We start from the raw sequence: 12,049 nt of genomic DNA, 5'->3' as shown, positions 1-12,049 counted from the left end.
CTTGGGATTCTCTCTCTCCCCTTCTCTCTCTGGCCCTCTCCTACTCGTGCTATCTCTGTCTCTCTCAAAATAAATAAATAAACTTTAAAAAATACTTAAATGCTACCACTCATGAATGAAACCATAAGCTAAACGTCTGCAACAAGTTCAGTGTACTCTTCACCACCTTGATAAAATGGATCTCCAAAGAAATTTAAATAAGCAAGTTACAAAATATTTGATACAATTACAACAGTAGTCAGAGTTACAAATATCAACATTTAACATTTCAAAATACTTTAAATCAGAATGTGGGATAGTTATTCCTGAGCCTCCAGGAATGTTTGGGGTTTAGATTTTATGTCCTCATCTTCCTTTACTGAAGACTCTAACACTGCTAACACTTCTTCCCTATTGAAAATTTTTCCTCTCTCGGCTTCAGAGGATCAATTATTTCCAGGTTTACCTTGTGACCCTGGATCACTTCCTAAGTCATTCTTTCTCCACCTATCCCTCTCATGTAAGTGTTCTACAGAGTTCTATCATTCTCACTATTTCAGCCGATGTCATGTCAACCCTATACCCTAAAGAATCTCAACTCTGTAACTAGCTTCAGATTCCCTTCTAATCTCCATGCCTGTATATCCAAATTCCTACTAGGCATCCCTGAGTGGATGACACACAAGCACCTCAAATACGACATTCTTTCATTCAACACATATTAATGACCACTGTGTGTCTGACTGTTGTAGCATAGACAAAAATTCCTGTCTTCATGGAGCATACATTCTGGTGGTAGGAGAAAAAATATATACACATGTATGCTAGTATGTATATATGTATGTAAATAAAATGGTATGAGTTTTGGGAGGAAAATAAAACAGAGAAAGGAAATAGACAGTGTTTGAGGGTGCAACTGAATATGGAGAACACGGGAGGATTCACCTCACATGACATGCAACCGAAGAATATATAACCTCATTGCTTGAAGGAGGTGAGAAAGCAAACCATTTAGGCATCTAGAGGAAGAATATTCCAAGAGGAGGAAACAGTAAACATAGAGGCTCTGAGTGAACATTATATCCAGTGTATACAAGGACCAATAAATGTGTTTGGGGCAGAGTCATGGGGAGGTAAGATCAGTCAATGCAGGGTCTTTAGGTCATGGTAAGGATTTTGGCATTTATATTCTACAAGTCTCATGGGAGGATTTTGACCAGAAGACTGTGTCATGATCTGATCCATGTTTTAATTGGGTGCTGATGTGAGCATAGACTGAGAAGGGCAAAGGCAATGGGGAGACAATGAGGAGGCATTTGTAATGATTAAGAAGAGAGAGAGAGAGAGAGAGAGAGAGAGAGAGAGAGAGAGAGAGAGATGGTGGCTTGCACCAGGTGTTGGCAATAGAGGTAATGAGTAGTGGTAAAATCCTGGACATAGTTTGAAGATACAGCCCACATGATTTCCTAACAGATTGAATGTGGAGTTTCCACTTCTTGATATTAAGAGGAGTATTTCAGGAGCAGATCTAGGGAGTAACAGGAATTTGGTTTTGGACATGGTAAGTTTGAGATCCAAGTAGACATCCCTAATTGGTTAAGTGAGTCCGAAATTCAAGAGCTCTTCAGCTTATAGATGATATCTTAATATGCCTCCACTCTCTCACCTTACTGCTGAGAAGTCTCTCTTGGATCCCTACTGAATGGGAGAGGAAAAGGAAAGAAAAAAGAAAAATAAGAGACTTCCCTAGGAGGTTGTGGCCTCAGGATGACACTTGCACAGATTTGCACCCTGGGTATGCATAGCCTAAGTGGACCAGAAACTTTCCAATCTTAGCCTTGCTTTGAGATAATCCTGACTGAATAAGCTCTTAAGGATCTGGCAGAAGAAAACTCAAAACCTGTCTTGATGAGAGCATATCCAGCTTAGGCTGTGAAACACAGTCATGATTAATTTTTCAAGGATAATGATCTAGCAAGCAGTCAAAGATACTTACAGAAAATAAGACTTGTTCAACACACACAGGAACTATTAAAACAACAAAGAGCAGAAATAGGATCACATAGACCTCAGATGCTGAAATTAACAGATACAGACCTTAAAACAACTATGCTCAATATGTTTTAAAATTCATTTGAAAATTTGAAAATATATGCAAGGAATAGGAAACTATAAAAATGATCACATATTTGAAAGAGAAAATAAACAGTAGCTGAAATACAAACTCAGTGGATGAATTTGACAGGAGATTAGACGAAACAGAGAAGAAAATTAGTGAGGAGGAAGACAAAGAGGAGAAATTATCTAGATCACAAGCATTGGAGACAGAAAAGGCTGGGATGTAAGAAAAAAAGAAGAAATATACAAGGCATAGAAGAAAGTCTGATATACAATAGGACTCTGAGAAGAAGGGAAGTAAGGAGGGGCAGAAATAATATTTGAAGAGATAAGGACTGGGTATTTTCTAGAAGTGATGAAAGACACCAAACCACAGATTCATGAGTTCTAGCAAATTCCAAGCAAATAAGTACAAATAAATCTACACCAAGGAACATCATTTTTAAAAGAAAGAAAATTATAGGAAAGTAAAGCAAAGAGAAAGCCTTAAAAGCAGCAAGTGAAAAAAAAGGCAGGTTAAGCTCAGACGTGCCATGATTAAGTGGTAGCTGAATTCTCAACAGCAACAAGGAAAACAGAAAACAGGAAGAATATATTCAACATGATGGAAAAAAAACCCAGAACTGCGAGTTTAGAGTTTCACACCCAGAAACACTGTCTTTCAAATAAAAAAGATGAAATGACATGTGCAGACAAAGAATTAGTCATGAAAAGACCTTCTCTAAAGTAGGTTCTAAAAGCAGAAGGAACATACCACATGCAAGGTCTAAGAAGGAAGAATGAAGAAAGAGCAAAGAAAGTGGCAAACAAGCCAGCAATGCAGATGAAAAGTGAATATATAAAAAAGTAAAAATAATGTTTTGTGGGAGTTAAAAAAAAAAGGCGGGGGGAGGCACCTGGGTAGCTCAGTTGGTTAAGTGTCCAACTTCAGCTCAGGTCATGATCTCACGGTTCATGAGTTTGAGCCCCACGTCGGGCTCTGTGCTGGCAGCTCAGAGCCTGGAGCCTGCTTCAGATTCTGTGTCTCCCTCTCTCTCTGCCCCTCCCCTACTCATGCTCTGTCTCTCCCTGTCTCTCTCAAAAATGAATAAACGTAAAATAAATTAAAAAGAGAGAGAGAGAGACTTAAAATACGAATCGACAATAAAATGATAAGTTAGGAGAGAGATAAAGGAAATTAAGGCGTTCAAAGGTCATTGGATATACAAGATAGGAATAAAGGGTTTATCTTTACCTTTCATTACCCATGTATGCAGGATATACTGTCTAGGTAAGCATTAGAACACAGAAATTGAGTGCAGTGTATAGGTAGTAAACAAACAAAAGGAAAAAGTCAATCTTCTCAGGAAATAGGAAGAAAGCTACAACACATGTGTGCTCAGCAAACGGTAAGGGAATGGAGGTGTGAGAGGTCCGAGAAAATGAAGAAAGTATGAAACAGTCATGTCACAGAGAAGGAGCCTGAATGGAAGCTGAGGTCCATGATGATGATTTAAGTTTATTTATCTATTTTTGAGAGACAGAAAGAGAGAGCAGGGGAGGGGCAAGGAGAGAGGAAGAGAGAGAGAGAGAATCCCAAGCAGGCTGTGCACTGTTAGCACAGAGCCCGACGCCTGGCTCAATCCCACAAACCAGGAGATCATGACCTGAGCTGAAATCAAGAGTTTTAGTCAGTCAGTTTAACTGACTGAGCCACCCGGGCAGCCCCATGGTCATGATTTTAAAATGAAGCCAGAATTGTGTGGTTTTCTCCAGCCAAGCTTAGCTGCATAGGTGCAGGTGGGTGGAGAGCAGGCCGAGTTTCAACAAGGCTTTAATGGGGTTATGGCTTTCACAGGTGAGTAGAGGGTGTATGTGACAGTGATTATAGTGATGGGTCCTGGAATTCCAGCTAGGAAAGAAAGGAAATGAGGAAATGAGAGGAAATGAGGGATAGTTTAATGATGGCAGGAACTATGGATCGTGGTAGCTCTCTCTCGAATCTGGGAAGTGGAGGGAATAAGCTAGAAAGGGTGGATATGGTAATCAGAGAATAAAATGCTTGAAACTGAGATAATGAAGGGGTCACAGTTCTCGATAATAACAAGGTGTAGGTATGACTGCGTGGATGACTAATTCACCCAGGGTGGAAGACACAATCATCACAGGAGGAACTAAGAGGTCAAGATCACATATGTCAGTATTGGCATCACCAAGAATTACAACAAGCAGGCTGCATAATTTGCAAAGCCCAGGGCAAATGAAAATGCAAGGCTCCTTGTTCAAAAGTAATTATTAAGAAATTCACACTGGTGCCTACAGAGCATTAAACCAATGCAGGTCCGTTTGAAATATGAGTCACTGTGTCAGCCCAGTTTCCACACACATGATGCTGGCCCCAGCAAGAGGGAGAGTAACAGTGATCCAGGAATGGAAATCTTCAGGGTATTGTCTGAGGGTCTGAGGTGACAGCAACAAGGGAAGCATGAGGTGGGATTGATCCCTCCACAGGGCAGGGGACAACAAGAGGCAAGGAGGACATCTCCCCCACCTCTAGGCCCAGGGGCTCAACTTAACTGAGGAAAGCAGCCTCCCAGATTTCCATTAGAGCAAGCAGGCAAAAGAAAAATTCAGAGAAGCTCATTTACAAGGAATTCTGTGGATGAACTATGGCTTCCAGGGGCACATAGAAAGGTTTCAGGGGGGCACCTGGGTGGCTCAGTCGGTTAAGCATCTGGCTCCAGCTCAGGTCATGATCTCATGGTTTGTGGGATTGAGCCCCGCATCGGGCTCTCTGCTGTCGGTGGAGAGCCGGCTTTGGATCTTCTGTCCCCCTTTCTCTCTGCCCCTCCCCCACTCACTTGCGCACTCTCCCTCTGTCTCTCTCAAAAACAAACATTTAAAAAAAATTTTTTTAAGTGAAAGGTTTCAGAGTGGGAAAAGTAGGAAGTAAGGTCAGAGAAGTGCTGTGCAAAGCTGTTTGAGGAATAGTCTCAGGTGAGCACAGGACCTGGGAGTCTGGACCTCCTAGAGGTATCTGAGGTGAATCCACATAAAAGGCCAGATGGAATGGGTGCTGGCAGGCTCCAGGTAGGTGTAATTGATGAAGCAGTGGGCAGTGGTGGGAGGGAGGTGTTGGCAATCCCTCAAGGAACATGCAGAACCCTGACAGCATCAGTGAGGTTCTCTGATGGGGAATGTCTCTGGGGTTGACAGATGATCACAAGGGGGACACACGCATGGCAGAGTTAAAAGGAAAAAAAAAGGTATTTTCTACATCAGGTATTCCTTGGAGGGAGTATGTAGAATAAGAGGTAACAGAACAAAACGAAAACCCTGGGGAAAGGAAGAGAGGAGCCAGAAAGGTCACTGAAATCACGAAGCCAGAGAGACAGGTAGGCGTATTGCTGAAAAGCCCACAGGGACCTCAAGAAGGGAGAATGCCAGCTATACCAGAGAAGTCAAACAAAACGGAACTGCTACTAGGGAGGCTTAATAAGATGAAGGCTATTGACATTTTTTATATATAACTAAAAATACTGATTAACTATCATCTATAGGAGGTATTTTAGTCATACCTGATCTCCCCATTCATTAATCACCGGCATATTAATATCATCAATAAATACAGTCATTTTTCTGCCTCCTGGTGGCCCATATGTGCTTCCCATTCGTTTATCCACATAGCTTTCAATGGTTCTCTGGAAAGAGGAAATGGTTCGAGTGTTAGATTTCAACCCAGATTCCTAAAAATGCTGAGCATGTCTCTCAGAGTGAATTGAGTTACTTAATATACATAAATACCATTATTAAAATAGACATTGTAGGGGCGCCTGGATGGCTTAGTTGGTTGAGCATCGTCGGACTGCTGGTTTCGGCTCAGGTCATTATCTCATGGTTTGTGAGATGGAGCCCCGCGTCGAGTTCTACGCTGACAGAGCGGAGCCTGCTTGGGATTCTCTGTCCACCTCTCTCTCCGCCCCTCCCCCACTCACATGCACATGCATTCTCTCTCTCTCTCTCTCAAATAAATAAATGAACTCAAAAATTGTTTTTTTAAATAAACAGTGTAAAATTGCAAAAAATAAGTTATTGGAATGTTAATCATTAATTTTATGCACAAAGTTCAGCTTCAGCCTCAATATTAGGTCAAAATATGCTATTTGGCTTTGGTTTCCATCTTAGCCTAGGGAAAACCAATAGCTGAATGCCAGGTGCAGCCCCATTTCCTACACACACACACACACACACACACACACACACCAGCTTTTATATGCATACACATTTTACTGTAAACACCACTCAAAACATTTAAGATGTTGATTACCTCAGCAAGTGATGGGTTTTACCTGAAACATGACTGGTTCTGTGGCAGATGAAAAGTTGAGACTTTTGGATAACTGTACTTCAGGATCGTATCTTTTCAAATAGGCTTTAATCATTACAGTTTTCGCAGTCCCCTGCTCTCCGGTGAGCAAAACAGCCTGCAGTAATAGGATAGTCATGGTGAAAGGGGTTGTGTTTGGTTTTAAATGCCTTATGGCTCTAGCAGCCATTTTTCATTCTAAAAATTCATATGACTAATTTTTAATTACTTTTTAGAATTAGACCCACGTCAAAATAAATCCTAGTTCAATTAAAAATTTAAAAGTGACATGTGTACTACAACTGTGCTGGAAGAAAGAATGGGCAAATATTCACGTGACCACGAGAGACTGAGGGACTTTGTGAGCATATGACAGCTTTCCTGAGCAAGCCGGAAGTCAGAAGTTCAGGGAATACTGAATTGGAGTATATCCTGGGGTTCATTCGCCAAAAGTGTTTCCCTTAAATGGCACCACTTCCGGCCCCTTGTGCTGGAATTTAATTTTTCTATCTGTACCGTGTGAAAAGGGATGTGTTTCATACAGGTTTGTGATCAGCTAAGAAACTATCAAACTTACTTTATATTGTTTTGCAATGGTGTCTATCAAAAAATTTGTTCTAATATTGTCAACATTTGGAACCAAAATTGATGAATATTCTGGAATACTGTCAGTTGGATAATAATATGGCTGTAGTTTCTTATTCCAGTGCTCCCAATCACCTATACAGTAAGTAAAAATTCATCTTAATAAAACTGCACTCTTTGAAAAGTATCTCAAAATATAAAAATGCAAATGCCATAAACACCCAACAGAATCACATGGCCATTTAAACCATTTTCCAAAAATATGTGAACATATCTGCTTATCTTATACGGCATTTGATCATTTAAATTCGTTTTGCCCCTTCACAAAGTCAGTTTTTAAATTTCTGAATCATTCATCTAGAGAGATCTGGCCTGAAAGGGAATTACAACTGGCTACTGGTAAAACCAATGACATGTTTAATATCTAGTAGGGAAGCCCCATCAACTGAAAGGATAGGGAAGACCAAAAAGGGGTTAGTGGACATAGAATGTTTGCCATGAGAAATGGGGAAAACAAATCTAGCCCTGAAACTAGTTAATAAAGTGCTCAGCCTATTGACTTAACAGTAACTACTAATTTATTAACTGATTTTAGATAGCCCATAATTTGCTGATGGATATTATTGGTATAAGAATTATTTTTACCACATTTCTTCAATTATAAAAAAAAATTGTATTTACATTTAGCATATCTGGAATGTGCCTTACAATCTACAAAGACTTATAATCACCATTGGCTAGGCAAACTTGGTCAGAGATGTTCACGCTGTTGCCATAAATTACTTTTATTGTTGGTATCGTATTGTTCATTTTAACTGGCTTTTCAGGAATATTACACTATGATTCAGGATTGTACCAAAAGAGTTACTGTGTACACAGAATGCATGAAAACAGAGCAGAGGCTCACACATTTGAGAGTAGCAAAGAAAATATTCATCACTGGAGGAATAACCTCAATCTCAAATTTCCTTGCAAAATAACAAGTCATTTGGTAAGTGTAGGTGTTAACTTTTAAGAAACTGATAAACTTTTTCCAAAGTGGCTATCCCACAGAGTAGTATATGAGAGTCCCAGTTATTACGCATTCTTGCTGATATTTGGTATTATCAATCTTTTCATATGGCAATCATTGTAGTGGCTGTGTAATCATAGCCCATTCTAGTTTCAGTTTGCATTTCCTCGATAACCAATGATGTTGAATATCTTTTCATGTGTTTTTTCACCATTTTAAAATCTTCTTTGGTCAAGCATCTATTTAATTATAGTGCCCATTTAAAAAATTTTGGCTTGGCTGTCTAACCACTATTATGGAATGGCAAGAGTCCTTTATGTTTTCTGGATTGAATTGTTTTATCAGATATATTTTTTATTTTTTTAATTTTAATTCCAGTATAGTTAACATAGAGTGTTAATGTTTGTTTCCAGTGTACAATATAGTGAATCCACAGTTCCATACATCACCCAGTGCTCATCATGACAAGTGCCCTCCTTAATCCCCATCACCTTTTTCAACCATCCCCCCATCTGTCTCCCCCCGCCCCCATAACCATCAGTTTATTCTCTACAGTTAAGAGTCTGTTTCTTGGTTTGTCTTTCTTTTTCCCCTCTGCTCATTTGTTTTGTTTCTTAAATTCCATGCCTGAGTGAAATCCTATGGTCTTTGTCTTTCTCTAACTTATTTTGCTTAGCATTATACTCTCTATTTCCGTCCATGTCATTGCAAATGGCAAAATTTCATTCTTTCTATGGCTGAATAATATTTCATTGTATATCTATATACTATTTCTTCTTTATCTATTCATCTGTCAATGAACACATGGGCTGCTTCCATAATTTATTATAAATAATGCTGTAATAAACATAGGGATGCATGTATCCCTTTGAATTAGTGTTTTTACATTTTGGGGATAAATACCCAGTAGTGCAATTGCTGGATCATAGGATAGTTCTATTTAAAAATTTTTGAGGAACCTCCATACTGTTTGTTTTCCATGGTGGCTACACCAGTTTGCATTCCTATCAACAGTGCAAGAGGTTTCCCTTTTCTCCACATCCTCGCCAACACCTGTTGTTTCTTGGGCTGTTGATTTTAGTTGTTCTGACAGGTGTGAGGTGCTATCTAATTGTAGTATTGATTTATATTTCCCTGATAATCAGTGATGTTGAACATTTTTTCATGTATCTGTTAGCAACCTATATGTCTTCTTTGGAGAAATGTCTGTTCATGACTTCTGCCCATTTTTGAATTGGATTATTTGTTTTTGTGTGTGTTAACTTGTATCAGTTCCTTATATATTTTGGGTACCGACCCTTTTTCAGATATGTCATTTGCTACCTTGTTGCTACCTTGTTAATATGTTATTATTCTGGAGAATATTCCATGTGCACTCAAAAAGAATGTGTATTCTGTTGTTTTAGGATGGTATGTTCTGAATATATCTATTAAATCCATCTGGTCCAGTGTGTCATTCAGAGCCACTGTTCTCTTGTTGATTTTCTGTTTGGATGATCTGTCCATCAAAGTTTGTGGGGTATTAAAGTCCCCTACTATTATTGTATTATTATCGATTAGTTCCTTCATGTTTGTTATTAACGGTTTTAAGGATTTGGGTGCTCATATATTGGGTGAATAAATATTTACAATTGTTAGATCTTCTTGATGGATAGACCCCTTCATTATGATATAATGCCCCTCCTTCATCTCTTGTTACAGTCTTTGGTTTAAAATCTAGTTTGTCTGATATGAGTATGGCTATTCTGGCTTTCTTTTGATGTCTATTAACATGATAGATGGTGCTCCATCCCCTCACTTTCAATCTGCAGATATCTTTAAGGTCTAAAATGAGTCTCTTATAGGCAGCTTATAGATGGGCCTTGGGGTTTTTTTGTTTTTGTTTTTGTTTTTATCCACTCTATCTCCCTATGTCTTTTGATTGGAGCATTTAGTCCATTTACATTCAAAGTAATTATTGATATGTATTTATCACCATTTTGTTACTCGTTTTATGGTTGTTTTTGTAGTTTTCTCTGATTCTTTCTTCTCTTTCATAATTTGTTGGCTTTATTTAGTGATATATTTGTACTCCTTTCTCTTTATTTTTTGCCTATCTATCACTGGTTTTTGATTTGTGGTTACCATTAGGCTCGTATATAACATCTTCTCCACATAGCAATCCATATTAACTCGATGGTTGCTTAAGTTTTGGATACTCTTTTAAATATTAAAATTCCAATTTTTTTTAACGTTTATTTATTTTTGAGACAGAGAGAGACAGAGCATGAACAGGGAAGGGGCAGAGAGAGAGGGAGACACAGAACCCAAAACAGGCTCCAGGCTCCGAGCTGGCAGCACAGAGCCCGACGCGGGGCTCAAACTCACGGACTGCGAGATCGTGACCTGAGCCGAAGTTGGCCGCTCAACCGACTGAGCCACCCAGGCGCCCCAAAAATTCCAATTTTTAATTGTTTGTTGTGAGCATATAGAAATACAACTTATTGTTGTATATTGTCCTTTTATCCTATGACCTTGCTAAACTAATTCACTGGTTTTAAAAACTTTTTTGAGGATTCTATACAAATGGTCATATTGTCTACAAATAGAGGTATATTTGTTCTTTTCTAATCTGTAGATACTTTATTTGTATGTTTTTGTTTGTTTATTTATTGACTTACTGCACTGATTAGACCTTCTAGTACAATGTTGAATAGCAGTGATGAGAAAGAACATCCGTGTCCTATTTCTAATCTTGGGAAGGAAATATTCAATATTTCACCAATAAGTAAGTATAAATGTTATCTTTTCTGTAGATGCTCTTTGTCAAAATTATAAAGCTCCTATTCCTAGTTTACTGAGAGTTTCACCATGAAACGGTGTTAAATTTTGTCAAATGCTTTTTCTGCATCTATTTAGAGGACCGATGATGTGTTTGGCTTTTAGTCTGTTAACATGGCAAAATAAATTTATTGCTTTTTCAATGTTACTCCAATCTTCAATTCATAGAATAAATGCTCACTTGGACTTTACCTGTTAAAATTTTATTAAGAAATGTGTGTCAGGGCACCTGGCTGGCTCAGCTGGTAGGACATACAACTCTTAACCTCAGGGTCATGAGTTCAATCCCCACATTGGGTGTGGAAGCTATTTAAAATTTAAAAAGGGAAAGGAAAGAAATATGGGTCATTGTTCCTAAGACATACTATCTACAGTCTACTTTTATTATAATGCCTTTCTCTGGTTTTGATATCAAGATAACATCATCTTTATAAAACGGTCTGGGATGTATTTCTTCCTTATGTTTAATGTCTTAGGAGCAGTTTTTGTACAATTGGTATTATTTCTTCCTTAAGTACTTGGTAGAATTCACCAATAAAGCCATCTGGGCCTGGAGTTTTCTTTGTAGAAAGGTTTTTAACTATACATTTTTGGTGAGTCTGGGGATATGTAGGATGCCTATTTCTTCTTGATGAGGTTTAGTAGTTTGTACCTTTGAAGGAATTTGTCTTTTTTATCTAAACATGTGTGTTTCATCATCAAACATACCTTCAAAACATTGTTTCTATTATTCCCTTATTTTTTAATGTCTATACAGCCTGTAGGGATGTTCCCTCTTTGATTCTGAACAGCAGTAATTTATGTCTTCTCTATTTCCTCTGATATCTCTGGTAAGAGATGTATCAATTTTATTGATCTCTTAAAAAAACCATCTTTTGGGACAGCTGGGTGGCTCAGTCGGCTGAACATCCAACTTTGGCTCAGGTCATGATCTCACATTTGTGGGTTCGAGCCCTGCATCGTGCTGTGTGCTGACAGCTCAGAGCCTGGAGCCTGCTTTGGATTCTGTGTCTCCCACTCTCTCTCCCTCTCTCTCTGCCCCTCCCCTGCTGGGACTCGTGTTTCTCTCTGTATCTCAAAATATAAAATAAAACGTTAAAAAAAATTTAAAAACCCCCATCTTTTGATTGTTTCTGGATTGTAACAGAATTCATAAGTAGATTTAAGGATGCATTTCATTGTTAGTTTGC

General features: G+C 38.6%; 1 protein-coding gene across 6 annotated transcripts in view; it reads right to left on the bottom strand.

Annotated features, from left to right (window-relative positions):
• The window catches only part of DNAH8 (dynein axonemal heavy chain 8), a 325,383-nt gene that overhangs the window by 147,400 nt on the left and 165,934 nt on the right, over window positions 1–12,049 (bottom strand). For all 6 annotated transcript variants that reach the window (XM_042986265.1, XM_042986264.1, XM_042986266.1 and 3 more), the window contains 3 exons: window positions 7,020–7,162; window positions 6,426–6,560; window positions 5,655–5,777 (listed from right to left, as the gene is read on the bottom strand). In XM_042986265.1, coding sequence (XP_042842199.1) covers window positions 5,655–5,777; window positions 6,426–6,560; window positions 7,020–7,162 — 401 coding nt within the window. The remainder of the gene's footprint in view (window positions 1–5,654; window positions 5,778–6,425; window positions 6,561–7,019; window positions 7,163–12,049) is intronic.

The sequence above is a fragment of the Panthera tigris genome, chromosome B2 (assembly GCF_018350195.1).
Source record: "Panthera tigris isolate Pti1 chromosome B2, P.tigris_Pti1_mat1.1, whole genome shotgun sequence".
Lineage (NCBI taxonomy): Eukaryota > Metazoa > Chordata > Mammalia > Carnivora > Felidae > Panthera > Panthera tigris.
This window is presented reverse-complemented; position numbering and strand designations above follow the sequence as displayed.